The sequence below is a fragment of the Vidua chalybeata genome, chromosome 3 (assembly GCF_026979565.1).
Source record: "Vidua chalybeata isolate OUT-0048 chromosome 3, bVidCha1 merged haplotype, whole genome shotgun sequence".
Classification (NCBI taxonomy): Eukaryota; Metazoa; Chordata; class Aves; order Passeriformes; family Viduidae; genus Vidua; species Vidua chalybeata.
This window is the reverse complement of record NC_071532.1, coordinates 38,427,958-38,444,382: the sequence shown is the minus strand read 5'-3', so window position 1 is coordinate 38,444,382 and position 16,425 is coordinate 38,427,958. Positions and strand designations below refer to the sequence as shown.

Sequence of the window (16,425 nt, the reverse complement as noted above, 5' to 3'; positions counted from 1 at the left end):
AAGAGGTTTTTTTGGTGGTTTCTTGGTGGGTATTTTTTTTTTTTTTTCTTTTGCATCTTTCACCTAATATTATTGGGGGAATTTTAATCACAAGTTCAAAAGCTATGTACTTTTTAAATCTGGCTTTACTCTAATCCCTCTGTAGCTCTGACAAATTAGCTATGACAAATTCCATGCTCTGCCATACTCAGGCCTTTTGGACCTGATCTGTCAGGAGTTCTGATAAGCTTTGGGCAGCTGAACAAACCTTATTGACACGTGGTGGAATAACTCCATGGGCTTGAATAACAAACACTGGCACAAGGAGCAGGTCAGCAGGGCTTTTCCAAGGATAAAGAGTGGCAGGAATGGTTATAACTTTGTGTGCTTCTGTCACCATTTTACTTCAGGTGAGTTCTGGAAAATAGTCAGAAATAAAATCCCTATCAAGATGCCCCTAGGATTCCCAGGGCACTCTAAGTGTCCTCAAGCTGAACAGCAGCTGTTAATGTGTGTGTTTCCAGGACCTTTATTAGGTCTGAGCTGCACATCCACTTCATAAATTATTCAGTTTGGGCTCGGTTTGTGGCCCAGCCCAACACAGTGATTTCAGTCACTCTGAAGTCTGCTCTGACTTCATTTGGTCTGGGGGTGTTTGCTTCCTCAGAGGAGCAGATGGGGGCTGTCTGGGACAGGCCACTGGGATTGTGGCTCAGAGGCAGCCTGGCTTCTTGGAAGTAGGAAGCTGATGCAGAGTGATGAATAAATGCTAGAACCTGTGTCTGTATCACTCTTCTTCCTACACAGGGAGCATGGAGGAGAAAACCTGCAGTAGAACAGATAGTAAGAGCTTGGACCTAAAAAAATGCCTAAATGATTTTTAAAAAGCCCATCATTCTATACACATATTCTGTTCTCTGATATATATAAACAAGATATTGCCATGTAGCAATCAAGCCAGTAAAGTAAAATGTTGCCATTGCAGTATTTTTATCAGCATTTATGTTTTTATTTTGTCAGGATAAATATGCTCTGTACTTGAGTTGTTTGCAAGAAACATGTGACAATATTTAGTATATTTTAAAGTATCATTAGAGCTATATGTTCAGATGTGTAAAAAAAGCAATTCACTTGTATGAGTGTGTGTATCAACTGTATTGTACATGCAAATATGTGCACACAGGAGAGTCTCTGTGTCTCAGGGCTAACAGATCTGTTCTCTCTGTTCTTCCATTTGTTCCACATGCCTGCAGTGCCCTCCCAAAGCCTCCCTCACCTGCCCTATGGTACAGGCCAAATAAAATTGATTATTGTGATGTGTTATCTGCCTGCCACCTCTGTGGGTATCGGGCTTGTGCTGGAGGAGGCAAAGGTTGGGAGCTGTGATTGTGCATGAGCAGCAATCTTCTGTGTTATTAAGAACTGGATTTTCCTCAAAATATGGTTGTGGTATTGGTGTCTCAGAACTCATTTGTGGGGAGATTAGATATAGGATTAACCTGTCAGATTCCAGCAGTTTTCTACTCAATGTTGTCTCCATTTTTACAGATATGGAGGGTTTGTGCAGGTTGTTTTGTTGTTGCCTTGTTCCTCTTCCCTTTTTCTGGCTCCTCTTCCTTTTCTGATATTCCCTTGCTCCTGAAGCCCCCTTCATTTTATTCCATTTAACTGCTGGTCTTTGTTCCATTATTCCTTTCAATGGGGCTTGATGATGTTTTGTGTTGTATTCAGAAACAGGGATCAGACTGCATCCTGCCTTATTTTGCTGCTAAAATAACTCTGTCTGTACAGTGCATTCCCTTTTGACCCCGCAACTGAGGAAAGAAACTAATTTTGCTCTGTGAAATGGGGAATTGCTGAGTGAGTGTTTGCATTCTTTGCTGCCATGTGAGGACAGACCTGTCCTTAGCACTGTGTGAGCAGTAAAATGCAGAAGCTCTCTAGTGTTCCCCGTGTGCTGCTGACCTGCCAGGAGCCTGGTGTCCTGCCAGGAGCAGGAAGGGGCAACAAAGGAGAAAATACCTGCTGGCACATTGTGGCTAATTTGGGACAGGCTTGGAGCTTCTTGGAAATATTGTTTCTTCAGAGATATTGCTACAGAGAAAGAAATTTTTTTATTGTCTAATATGTCGATTGTTCGAGTGTAGCATCAGTGCCCTGAGTACTTCACAAGTTTGACCTAAATTCTGAAGAAAGACCTGCTGTGTTCTCTGTTCTGCTAAACTGTGGGGTTTGTAAACTGTGGGGTTTGTAGCTGGTTTTTAACAAGAAGCATCAACTCTTTCATTGTGAAAAGGGACTTCCTGAAGAGAGTTGATAGAATACAGGCAAGTATCTGCCTCTCCCCAAGTCTCCATTAACATGATCTAGCACTGTTAGAGAAAACTGCAGAATTCTGTAAAGGCTTGTCTAAACAGGAAATGTTATTCCAAATTTAAAACTGGATGTATTTGAAGTAGAGATTAGTTGATCAGTGTCTAATTATCTAGAGTTGTTTTAGATTAGTAAATTTGCACATTGCTTTAAATTGCAAAACATCCCAGCACTGAGGATGAATTATATTGTCAGGAGCTGGTGACAGTCCACCCGAGACAGTGATTTCAAGCAGTCTACAGGGATTTCATTCAGAACTGCAGGTGTATGTTTCCTTTTTGAATAGCAGTTTCTATTTTGTCAGGTGGGATGTTCTGGAAGCTAGATTTGGTTTGTATGAACAGTGAATCATTGAGAGGATGATGATAGAAAGATTCAAATTAATATGGCATTTGAAATAGAAAATATAAATTATGCACCAAAACTACAAAAGGAAATGTTCAGGTTTTTGCTGTTGCAGTGAAGAAGTGTTTTGCCTATCTGATAAATAGGATAGTTCAGTGATAGATTTAAAAGACCCAGAGTAGTGAGATTTACACCTCTCTCATCTGATACACCCATTTCAAGGTCTTTCTCAATTCTGCATGCCTTTATTAAAGATAACACAAGTGCTTGCTTTTTGCAGCATCAGGGAGCAATTATCTAATGCAAGTTAACTGTTGTGAGCCAAAATGCATTTTTACTTTTATTACTTTAGGCTTTCTTGATGTATTTCAGTATTTGGAGCCATAGAAAGCTCTGCTTTTGAAGGAGCCTCCAGAGATCATTCCAATCCAACTTTCTCTTGAGAGCGCAGCCTTATTCAGGGTCCTGTCAAGCCAATTAAGTCCTGAACTGTTTCCAGTGAGGGCAATTCTACCACTTCTCTAGGCAACTATCCTGATCTTTAGTTTTTCTAGTGTGGAATATTTTCCTTGTATCCAGACAATGTTTCCCACAAAGCAGCTCGTGTCTCTTGCCTTTGCCCTCTCCTTGTGCATCCATGTGAAAAGTGCACCTCCGCCTTCCCTTCCTTTTGAGGCTTGAGCCACATCTAAACTTTTCTACTTAGTTCTGTCTTGGAACTTCAGATCCCTACTTTGTTTACAAGTGTATGGAACCTGTTACAGACAAGCAATATACACAGAAATACAATGTAGACAAGAAACAAATACTTTTAATCCATTGGATTTCTAATTTGTTATTAAAAAAATATTATTGGAGCAGGATATTATTGCAACAGAAATTGTGGAGGTAGTATGAGTTTCCCATCTGGCAAGGCCCCTGACCAGATGGATCTGCTAATGTCTTTTATAGAGCATTTCATCAGACCCTGCTGAAACACGTGTCTGGCATCTTTAATTATCCTGAATTAACACAGTTCCAGCCTTGGATGCTTAGATTCAGGCTTGTTGATTTTTGAAGGGAAGGAAATGTTCCCTGAAAGATCTTCTTCCTAACAGACCTTTTTATTAATGAAGTATAATGTTAAAATATTACCTGTGCTTTATTGGTTCATCCTGAATGGATTGTTTCTGTAAAAGTGCCTTTGGAGGCACTTGGATTAAAGAGATGTTTTGCAGCTACTTCAGAGTGCTTTGGAATTTACACAAGCGCATTTAGCCAGGAATACTGTTGCTTTCTTTGCCTTCCCTGGAAGGAAGGGAATGGGCACTCCCAAAGCAGTTCATCTCTGCCTCTTTCCATATATGTGCAAGCTGCTCCTGTTGCTGCTCCCACAGAGGGAAGTTCTTGTTGCATGGGGAAGTGGCTGCCAGGGCCAGTGGGCAGCACCAGCAGCAACTGCTGCTGCTTTGATCCCTTGTTGGTATCCCTGCTCTTTAGCAAGAGGGAGTTCATGTCCTTTTCCCTCAAACCTGGAAAACAGAGATAAATTTTCTTGGGACATTTCTTCTGCTCACCCTGCTTACATCTTGTCCTCCCTGTAGAAGGAATAGGAATTAATCCTTTAATAATGTGTTTTTTATACTGTAAATTGCTGTTGTTTGAATGTTTTGTCTCTTCTAATCATATTGCCATATAATATAACGTAACAGTATTTCAGTGTTTTCCAGTGGTGCAAATATCAATGTGATTTCATTGCAAGTGGTCTAGTTATGGGATGTTTACTTAGAAAATGCACCTATGCAGTTCAAAACACAGCCAATCAAGGTGATATCCATTTAAGGAGGCAGGGAAGAGCATGGAGATCTTATGCCCTGAAGACAGCACATGACCTCTGTAACAGAGATTTTTTTATAGTTGAACACACATCAAACATATAAGTCATATGCAGGTAACAAACAGTCACCAAGAGTTGTTCTTGAAATTTGACTTCATTTCCTTCCTCTAACCCACTGCTCTGTCTGCCAAAAATAAGCCCTTGGTTATCTAACAGCCAGACTGAACGTGGGCAGGGGGAGTGCATTGGAAAGGCTCATAGCAGGAGATGAATGTCCTCAGCGGGGCTGGGAAATCAGACTGCTAATTTAGGTGCCAAAAATTGATATTATTCCCTAATTTTAGTTCCCCCACTGGCTGACTTCATGCATCAAAAAGGATAAAAGGAATACCAGAGACATTCAGTACAGGCATGTTGATGTTTAGGAAATGTGTTCTTGCTCTTAACCCAAGAGGAGGTTCTGGTGTGTGAGAACTGCTCTGTGCTAAATGGTGGCACATGTAATTAAGTTCTGCTCTGTTAGTGAGGGAGATTAGCCCAATTAATCTTTTCCTTCTGGTTCTTGAAGAAAAGTATTCTAACTTAATTACAGCTACCACAGCTTGAATTTGTGGTGCCACCTTTTATTGCCTGTATAGGTGTTGAACTGAGGTGAATTAGCTGACACACAATATAATGTACAACTCTAGCCTGGGGAGGAAAGGAGGAATAGGCAGGGGAGATAAAATAGTTAAGTTGCGCTACATTTGTTCTTTGTCCATAAAATGCATATGTTTACAAAACTTTCTTAAGCTTTTTGATTAACTTTTCATAATAATTAGTTTTATCTGTTCCTGGGATAGCAGAAGTATTCAGCTCCCCTCAGCCACCTGGTGAGTGCCAGTTTATTAACAGGATGTTTTCTTTTTCCGTGTGTAGCTCACATACTCAGCCATTGTTCAAATTTGTTTCCTGGGTAACTGTGTAAAACTGCCTTTTTATTCATATGACTTTACAGAGAGGTTTTATTCTTATTTTAATATCTGAAGTGTTGTGAACAGACATACGTGGTTTGATTCTGGTGAAGCAATTTACTTCTATGTCTCTTATGAGATTGCTATGTTTAAACTTTTGAATATTAGAGGATTTCTTGTGTGTATTTTTCATCGTGAACAATATCATTATTCAGCCTCTGGTCCATATTTCAGAATATTTGAGCTGATGTGCAAAAGAGGATAATTAGTAGAAAATCATCCATTACAAACCTGTGAAAGACTAAGATCCAAGTTTGTGTTCAATCAGCATATCAATCAAAAGTATTTAAAAATTCTCTGATTGTGCTTCTCCTTTTTCTAGTTAAAATATTATTACATGATAAATTGTATTCTGCATTCACCATGTCAGTCTCAGCAAAACATTTTAAGTAAATACTGGAATTGACTGAGTTTTGAAGACAGCTACTGTGATCATTCCCGAAGTGTGTTATAACTTGAAGTGTGTTGTTTACAGCCTTGCAGTTCACCCGGATAAAATGTTGGTAGCCACCGGGCAGGTTGGGAAGGATCCCTATATTTGCATCTGGGATTCCTACCGTGTCCAGACCGTGTCTGTCCTGAAGGATGCACACACGCACGGAGTCGCCTGCCTGGCCTTCGACTCGGACGGCCAGGTCAGTACAGCTCCTCCTCTGGGCTCTGAACTCAGCTGTATTTCTGGTTCACTGAGAGATGCATCTTAAATGTTTAGTGTTGCAGCAGCTACAGGGCTGCAGTGTTGGAGCTCCTGTTACAATTGAATTGTGATTGCTGTTCAAGGCCTTAGTTTGTATCATAATTGTAATTGCAGTAGGAGGACTGCAAATGCAGCTCTTGCACAGGAGGTGCTTTTGGGATGAAATCACAGCCTGGCATCTGAGTGGAGGCATTGGGTGTTGGACAGGTATCCAGAGCAGAAATGCCCCTCTGTGGCTTAACTGCAATGGCTTCACCACGTACTTGTCACCTGCTGTCTTCCTGGCAAAACCCTCAGAACCCTGCAGCTTTCCTGGCAGAAGAACTGCGCTAATCTCACTGCTGGGAGAGTCTCCTTGGCTGGGGTGCACAGGCAATTTAATTGAATAATGGCATTAGGACACACAGTGTGGCTTTCTACAATGTGATTAGTTGAGATAATATCTTGTAACAAAATTTATAATGTAACTAAATGGTGGGCTGTTCCCAGCTAAACACAATGATTTTTTTCTCTCTGGCAGTGTTAAAAGCCTTAGGTAAATAGACCTAAAATTCATATATACCTGAGAAATATTTCACAGAGCTTTATAAATAAATATCTGGCTGTGTAATTTTTGTCATTATCGATGACAATTTTATCCTGATGAGTTTCCTGATGTAATACTTACTAAAGTATTTTTAGGAATGCTTAGATTAGCTTGTACCAAAAACCTCAGACAAGAAAGCCCTCAGATCAACAGAACAAAATTTCTAATGGTGTAATATTTTTTTAAGATATTGCTCATTCAGAATTCAATGTTTTTAATTTTTTCCCCTCATGTTTAACTTCATACGATTGGTGGTTAAACTTTTTTTTACAGCTATTGCAGTGCCTCATGGGAGTGAAGACTCATGAGCCTGGTGGGTATTTGAGGTGGAGGCCTTCCTGAAGGCCCTGATAAGTGCTTGCTGTAATTAAAACTCAAACTCACTGCCAGATTGACCTTGCAGAACAGTGACAATTCCCTTTCTGGAAATGCTTGAGAAATTGCAGTTTATTCTGGAAATAAAAATTTGCATTGAACACTTTTATATCTGGAGAACGACCACTGCTGGAGAACGTGAATATGTATAATGCATCTTGGCCTTTTGCTGCTCTTCCTGGCTTTGCAGGAGAGACTGCTGCGATGAGCCAGAATTAAAGGGCATGGGAGGAAGTCTGTGAGTATTTGGAGATCAGAGCTGCTGGCAGTTCTGGTTTGTTTAGTCAGCATTCCCAAGGGAACTGGTGTCTGTCACAGGGCAAAACACACTGCTTGCACCTCCCAGTGCAAAGCTTTCCTTCTTTTATAGCCAAAGGCTGTTAAAAACCAGGGAAGGTCTGTATTTCAGCCCCCAAACACAAATAAATGCAACAATCAGGAATGGTACGGATGCAATGAGAACTGTATTCTTTTCCCTACTATTTCTGCCAGCTGTCTGCTTCCTAAATAAAAGTAAGCAGAGGCAATGCCAAGGTGACTCTGCTGCATTCCCGGAGTGGATCTCCATGGATTCAGCTTGGCTTCTTGTGTGTTCCTGTGCAAGTGTTGCTCCATGCGCAGGGATCTCAAACAGGGCCACCTCAACTCTCTCTGAGCCAAGTTAATTCACTTTTGTTGAACCAGAGGCTCTGGGATATCTGTTCCTTTTGGATGAATTAGTGGGGAAATATTCCTCCTGGCCAGACTGGAGGTGACCCTGCACGGAGACAGTGCAATTGTTCCTGCAGTGCTTCCCTGGCCCCATGTTCCACAGGGTAGGGAGTGCAGATCGGTGTGCACAGGATTTGTTATAGTTTCTAATAAATGGAGACTATCAATATACAGGGGAGAGCTTGAATGCTTCGTTTTATGTACCTTCAATACAGTTTTTGGAGACAAACAGAGTCAGAGTGGATTTCCTATTTTGTGTTACCTGTGTTTAATGCAGTCCTGATGGGAGCTGAATTTCTTGTAGAAGTGTTGCTATTTAAACATACATATTTTAGTTTGGGCTTTTTCTGTCTGAGCAGGTGCTGCCGTTTGGCAGGAGGGAAACTGCACTTCATTCAAATGTTTAATGAGGAGCTGTCATTTTGCCCGTAATTAAAAATGTTTTCTCTTCAATCAGGAATTAACTACAGTTTCTCCTCAAAAGTACTAACATCTCCCCTTCACAGAATTACCTCCAAAGCAGATGCCTCTTACTGAACTATTTTATCAATACCTTACAGTTCAATTTCTGCTCTGAGTTATTTCAGATTAACCCTTTTTTAATATGCTTTCTAAACATATTTTTTAATGGAGTGGGAAGGGCGCTGCCAGAATACATACACACCTAATGAAAAAATTTAAAATGCAGCACTAGACTTCTTTAGCCAGATCTTCCAAATCTATGTAGATTTTAAAATAATGGTTTAATTATGTGCCTAAACTACTTGGCAGATATTTTCTTCTGGTAGTTCTGGGAATTCTCTGAATAATTCTATTCATATATTCCCTTCTGTCATATTAGGATATGTCATAGGATAACTAAAAGTGTGTTTCAACCAAAAAGGAAATTCAGCATTTATCACTTTTCTCCTGGCAGGAGACCTTCCTCCGCAGGCCAAGGTTAAAAGAAAATATACAGCAGTTCTTAGTTTCCTGTAGTGCTTTCCCTGCTGATACAAAAGTCAGCTAAGGAATAAACTTTCTAACACAATTTGAAGTTTTAGAAAGCACTAGACACAGTTGGAGGAGTGATTTTTTTCTCCAATCAAATGTGTGTCGTGAAACTTTACAACAGGTCATTTATTCCCTCCTGATCAGACATATTACAATATACTTCCCAGCTAATACATAAACACCACTTTCCATAGAACTAATTTCTATGCCTCTGCCCCTTACTGGAACTCCTTTTGTGATCCTAGAGGGTTGTCTAAAGGTGTCTCTGGTGGTTGTTCTCACAGAGAGCCTGCAATATTGTAATGACCTTGCCTTGAACTTCTCAGGGCATGCACTGGTGTTTCTTGTTACAGAACTGCCACAGACCACCCCCGCCCCCCCCCATCAGGTTTTTCATTATCTGTTTATCCACTAGTTCCAGCTACCTTTAATATCCTGTGTGTCTTCTATATTCTTTTATCTAATTTGCTGGTTAGTAGCTATGCTCTATTTTACAGTGTCAAGGGAACTGAACATTTCTGTTCTCTATGTTGTCTGTCAAGTCCCCCTGTTCTTGAGACTGTCTCTTTTAGACAAGTCTCAATACTTCATTTTCCAGTACAAAGTGTAACAGCTGTAACATTGAATTAAATTGCTTTCTAAAATCAAGGGAGTATAATTGCAGATTGTCCTGCACTCCCTGGGTGGAAAAAGTTCTCTTGGCCCTAACTCTTCCACATGGTTTTTGCCAAAGTACCCTGAAGGGCTTGCAGACAGGAACATTTAGGAAGCCATGTATAGGCATTGTCTGCACATAAGAAATAGGTGCCATTCCCAGTACTAAGGTCTGATTTCCTATTTCCCACTGTTGGGCTGCTGCTGGATGCAGGGCTCCTATGTATGATTCTTCTGTGTCCTCGGTGCCATTGGTCCAGAGGAGTTTCTCAGTGGCCCAGCAGCTGGGAGTGGTGTAATACTGATGCTGACCAGCTCCAGCACCCTGAGTTCTATTGACATTTTGAGTAATGTTAAAGCACAGAAATCCTTTCACATTGTGACTTCCTGCAAAAACTATAATTTTATTTCTTTGTTCCACTGCACAAACTTATTTAACTCTCCATTCACAACTCCATTATGAGTCAGAGCCTATGGACAGAGTTCTGCCCTCCCTGTAGGGTGAACCCTCCAAGGGTGAACATCTTCTAGCAATATCTGAGAACATACCCAAATTTCCCTGTGAAAACCTTATGTACCTCTAGGAATAGCTCATTTAAATTCTCTGTATTTTTATTCCTGTGGAAGGAGACTGGACTTGGAGGAACTAGTGGTATAAGTCTGTAAATATTTTTTTCTGGTGGTGGTGATGAAGGGTGTTGAGTTGAGTTTTTGGAAGGGTTTTTATTTTGTTGTTGTTTTCATTAATACCACATTGCTTGGTGCATTTTCTGGTGGGACAGTGGTTGAGTTCTGCATTATTCACTAGGCAGGTTTTGCACTGGGGTGATGCCTGTTGTCATCTTTCATTAAACCAAAGTCCCAAAACATTTCATTCCTCTAAATCAAGAAACTGTAACTGTTGAGACAGTGGTGGGTGTGTGAACCTACTGCAGTAAATGCAGAGGCTGTAAAGGGGCTCTCCCAGGAGGAAAGAAGTGCACTCAGTATTTATACTCAGGAATGGGATGAAAAGGCCTTGAGTGCCTGCTCTCTGAATTATTGCTACAGAATGAAAACTGAAACCTTCTGTTCCTGTGTGAACAGTTATTCTCTGTTATTCAGTTGTTGAGAGCTTTATTGCATTTAATATTTTTCCTAATACAGCATTTTAGAGGAGTCTGTGGTAATGACACTTGTTTTCTTTGCTGTCTCAGTCCTTTTGTGTTATCACAGACAGGTCCAGATTTTAAACAATTTGCTTACTCAAAATTTGAGACAATTTTTTATGGAATTCATGGAAAGTTGGACAAAATTAGGACAGTCACTGAAAAGGAAAAGACCTACAACTTCTACAGTAATGGCTGATCTTCTGGGCATGTCACAGATGGATGCACTCTGCTTTTTCCCTTCCAGTATGCCACCTCTGTTTTATTCTGTTCTTTTTATTTCTTCCATTATTGAGATGGAAAAATTATTATATCCCTGGTACAAGGCTGTGGGAATGTGATAATTGATGATAAACAAAACTTTAATTTACCTTGTTTATTAGTTAATTGTTTTAGTTATTTTAACTGGTGATATGATACACTAAGCAATGAAAAAGGCAATTATTAAAAGTACATCCAATTCTGGTTCTAAAGCTCAACAAAATGAGCGTAACGAACAAAGCAATAGTTGGAAATAGTGAAAGCTTTTATTTCCCTTTCACTTTTATTATCAAATTAATAAATCAAAATGCTAGAGGTGTGCACCTGAAACAAGCACCTCAGATGTTTCAGGGTAAGAATTTCACTTGGAACATTGGTAACCTGGAATCAATAATCTGACCTTTTTGAGAAGATGAGACATTTCAGTGCTCTCTCCAGTGAGTAAATGTTGAGTGCGAATGTCATTGCTTTTGCAATGTGGTTCAAACCGAGGTCATATGTGGGAAAATCCATTTGTGCACATAATCCGGGGAGCTACAGCAAAGTGATTTGGGGTTGATTTCCTGTTAACTGGATTGCTGTTGTTTTTCCTCAGCGTTTGGCTTCTGTGGGACTGGATGCCAAAAACATGGTGTGTATTTGGGACTGGAAGAGAGGCAAGCTCCTGGCAACAGCTACAGGCCACTCCGACAGGGTAATTGTATGGAAGCATTCCTGGATTTTGTCTGGGAGCTGCATGGGTGTTTCAAAAATAATTTTTGTTTCTATTAGGTTGATGCAAAGGTAATTTTGGTCATTCTACCTGGCTTTTAAAATACTGGACAAGATATTTATTCCTTCACATTGTGCCAGACCTAGCACAAGGTGCTGTTAGTAAGCCTAGGGAGGAAATATGTTGTACCTACACACTGAGTAGGATGATCTATAGCTCTTCATATGAGATGTGGAATGGGAGCTCCGTGGACGAAGATTATCTTGTCTCTGAGTATGTCAAAAAGACAATTTATTCTGAGGGCAAATTTAGTTATATTCCTTTGTTTTCCTTAAGACAGTTACCTGTAGAAGAAACTTGATTGAGATAAATATTTCTTTTCTGGTAGCTTCAGGTAAAGGATCACAAGACGTGAACTGACCAGGTATAAGTTTACAATGTTATTCAGGATTAGAAAATGTTTTACCAGGTTTAGCATAAGCAAAATACCTCCTTGACATATATAAGCACATGGATGCATATGTTAAAATATTATTAACATATCAATAATATGTTATATTAATTAAATAATATTAATCAATAACATATAATAATATTATAACACATTAAAATATATGTTAAAAACTGGCACATTCTGACAACTTGTATGTATTTTATCATATTATAGCATGTTATAACATCTGTGAAAGTTTTGCTACTGACCTTGCTAAGTGCAATATCAGGTTCCGAATTATCAGAATTCTCCAGGATATAGATAGAAGTACTAAAGTCTTAGTCCCAGTAGACTTTCCCAACCAGAAAAAGGAGCTTCTGCACAGAAGAGGGAGTGGGAAAGAATGGCTACGTAAATATAGTTTATTCAATAACATCCTGGAGCTGGAATGGATTGGCAGTGTGGAGACAGGGATGAAGTGTGTTGACAGAACTATGTGAGGAACCCTGATCTCTGATTACAAAGAGTTCCAAATTTATCTGTAGAGTGTTCTTTCATTTTTAGTAATATGTTCCAACAGAAATTATGGCTAAACACAGGTAAAAGCAAACTGAACCTAGATGCCATTACTGTATAGGTTAAAATATCAGCTTCCTATATTTCTTAACAGATATTTGATATTTCCTGGGATCAATATCAGCCAAACAGAATTGTCAGCTGTGGAGTAAAACACATAAAGGTAAAGAGCTTTCATTGTTTACTTGGAAAAAGTACTTCTACCAAAAAAAAAAAACCAAACAAAAAAAAACTGTGTTCTTAGATAAGGACTTGAAATATAGGATGGATTATATTTTTCTTTCTTTATGTGAACATTTTGCAGAATGTTTTGTTTGAACTCAGTTCAGATGTTCACCAGTGCCTGAGCTGCTGATTACCTGAACAAGAAAGTCAGGAAGATTCTTTGGTGTAATTTTTATCATTATATACTTATAATTTTGTGTCTTCTGCCCTCTCCATTCCGCCCTAATGGTCTCAGCCTTCAGGGGTTTCCCTCATCCAGCATCACAAAGGGTCACTGTGCAGCTATAGGAGGAACCAAGGTAAAAAGTGTGAACAGAATCATCTGCACTTGGGCTTCTCATGTAACACTACTGAGAAGTGTGCAGGGCCTGCAGAGACAAAACTCTGGAGCCCCACTGTTTGCTCCTTCTAAGTCACCCTTTATGGAAGTATTTGAAATAGAAACCTACATATATATTAGATGTTTAGGATAAAACATTCTTATGCCTGTGGAAAGCTTAGAAACAAATCCTTGTTTGCCAATATCCCCTTCAGGTTTCTATTTTTCTCCTGTCTCCTCAAAAACATTCCTAACAGATGGCAATTATTTCACATGACTGGGGTGGGAAGAGCTTTAACTAGAAGTTTAGGAAACCAGTTAGTATCTCTAGTTCTGGTTCCTGAGAAGCTCGTGCCCTTAAACCACCACTGCTTCAAACTGTGGGTGGTTTTGGCAGCAATGATACCATCTGTTGTGTTCTGCAAGCTGTTTTCTAAAACCTGTGTTTGTTTGGCACCTGTCTTCTGTTTAAAATAGCCATAATCACCCTGAACAGAGAATACCAGGCACTGTAAATACATGGAGATAAAGGAATGCCAAAAAATAGAAAAAAGTAGCTTGGAGGGGAAATTACTCTGTGTTCCCCTCCAGTGGTGCTCCAGCAGCTCCCTGGTATAAGGCTGTGGGAATGTGATAATAACAGCTCTAAAGGAATTGTATCACTGTGGGAATTGGGACTGATGCTTGGGAATTGGGCTGTTTATTCTTTTAGCAGTCCAGTTCTGCTGGATTTGGCTGAGCAGGGATTAGAAGCTGAGGTAAAGCCCAGGAGCTAAGGAATCTCGCACTAAGCTCAGGATCCTCCCTCCACCCTTCTAACAGTGTTGCCTCTGTGTTAGAGAACTCCTACCTTCTAGCACTTCTCCTTCAGCTGACCAGAAAGGAGGAGAATTTAGGTTTTACTCAAGGAATGAGAGCCATGGGGACAGTACTCCCTCTGCCTTCTAAATTCACTGATGTTAAGAGGCAAAGGGAATATTTAATTGAATTAACAATAGAGAAGGAGCTGAATCTTGATCCAAGGATTTTCTGGAATAAAGAATTTTAGAAAAATACCTAAAAATTTGGTTGTAGGCAAATGAAGTGGGAATGGATGGACATGATGAATCCATGTCAGACACATCACTATTCCTGTCCAGTGTCTGTCAGATGACAGAGTGGAGATGGCTCCACTGACACACTGTGCTGTGCTGCACCCCAGAGATTTGCTGTTCTGTCTCTGCTCTGTCCAGAAGGTCCTGGTGCTGACAGGACTGGAGATTTCAGCACTTCTCTTGCACATCTCTCATTGATATTCTCTTTATTCTGCCTTCCCTGGAAGGTCTGGTCCTTGAGGAGGAGCTGAGTACACAAACTGTGATCTCTGCTTGATAAATGATATTTATTTAAATTAAAAAAGCACTCTTATTCAAAAACAAGTAGTCTGATATTTCTAGCTTGCCTCCAAAGACAACCTTCTGAGACAAACTTTGTTTTCTTCATTCTTCTTCTCCGCCCGAGTCAGTCTTAGATTGCTTTTTGCAGAATGTTAATGACTTTTGGGTGCCAGCTGAAAGTCCCTTTTCCACACTTGGGACCTGTTACTCTGAGAGTCAGGGAGTTGTCTCATGCGTGGAGTGTTTGCAGTCCCCATGGAACAGATGGTTTCTTAGTAACTATGACTGTATTTGAGGGCAGAACTCTTTCAGCGCTCTGGAGAAGGGCAGAAATGTCTGCTCCAGCACACAGGTTGTGTAAGATAAAGTATTTTATCACGTCAGTGCTGTAGCTGTGTTTTTCAGACAAGAAAAATGGGATTTGCTTGGCTTTAAAAGTATGCACTTGTCTGGACAGTGTTTCCCAGCAAAACCTGATAAAGGACAGTGAGAGAATGAGAAGGGGTGGTGTGGCAGTAGCAAGGCAGCATTGAGCCTCACCCCCTCAAGCAGTTTGATCATTTGTTTTGGGTTTAGTTGTACTATATTTGTCTGGATCCTTCCTTGGTAAACGGGCAGGCTTTGGAGTAGTGGGTGTTCTGACAGGACTGAAGGAATCACTTCAGTGCCTGCCCAGACACTGCTCTGTCAGGATGTGTATCTGAGATCTGCACTGTAATGTGAAAAAACAGAAATTCTGCAGAAACCTCTCCTGATCTGCCATTTACGTTTCACAGTTTTGGACATTGTGTGGAAATGCCCTGACAGCAAAGAGAGGAATATTTGGTAAAACAGGAGATCTCCAAACAATCCTGTGTTTAGCCTGTGCTAAAGAAGACATCACCTACTCTGGGGCTTTAAATGGGGACATCTATGTTTGGAAAGGGCTCAACTTGGTCCGCACAATTCAAGGAGCACACAGTGTAAGTGGTGTTTTCATGTCTGTTAGATAAGGAGCTGTTCATTGAATTTAAAAACTTCCTGGCTTAGCTACAAAGATTTTCTTCTGTTTCGGGTCAGAAGGATGTCTGAGGCTGTTCAGCAATTAAGAACTTGGATGTAATGCTGTATTTGTTGACATTTTTCCAACAGATGCTGTGCGATAGTGATGTTGACATTTTGCCAACAGATGTGATAGTGCCAAAACAGCTGGTATTTATAGCCTCCATCTAACCAAGTAAACCAAACCTCGAATTAAGTCTGTATACCTAAAGTTTCACAGATTGAGTAGCTTCAGTGATGATCAGTTTACTTAAAAATAGTTGGTAAGCAGATTATCTAGGCTTAAATAGAATTTTACCACTGAAATTCCCAATGCTGGAGACTGACTCCTCAGAAGAATTTCAGTGTGGAGCAAACCTGTTGAATCTGCGAGCTTGCATTCCAGCCATACTCCAAAGAGTTTACTCCAATTGCCTCCATAGCACACACCTACAAACCACCACCCCCAGTCTGGAGCTCTCATAATTACAGAGTGAGAGGGGGACGTGAAGGATTGTGTTAGATTTCTAACCAGTCTAATACAATTAATTTGTCTGTGTTTTTGCAACAATAAAGGCACAGCAGGACTTCCTTGTCTTATTTCAAATGTGTTTGAGTACTGCTCCTGTTTGGAATATGACTGTGGGTAATGGCATTCTGATGTGGAGTTTCTGGAACAAAAGGAAATAAGACAATTGAAAAGTGATATGACATCTAACACTTGTCACTATAGTTTTGTTCTAGAAAGAACACTGTAAAAATAATGTGTTTTTTCTGATCTAACCAAATTAGTTATGGTGACAGTTTATCAGG

General features: G+C 40.1%; 1 protein-coding gene across 2 annotated transcripts in view; it reads left to right on the top strand.

Moving 5' to 3' along the window:
- EML6 (EMAP like 6) overlaps nucleotides 1-16,425 on the top strand; it is an 87,952-nt gene that overhangs the window by 19,323 nt on the left and 52,204 nt on the right. For both annotated transcript variants that reach the window (XM_053939144.1, XM_053939143.1), the window contains exons 2-5: nucleotides 6,002-6,161; nucleotides 11,547-11,645; nucleotides 12,767-12,835; nucleotides 15,369-15,554. In XM_053939144.1, the coding sequence (XP_053795119.1) occupies nucleotides 6,002-6,161; nucleotides 11,547-11,645; nucleotides 12,767-12,835; nucleotides 15,369-15,554 (514 nt within the window). The remainder of the gene's footprint in view (nucleotides 1-6,001; nucleotides 6,162-11,546; nucleotides 11,646-12,766; nucleotides 12,836-15,368; nucleotides 15,555-16,425) is intronic.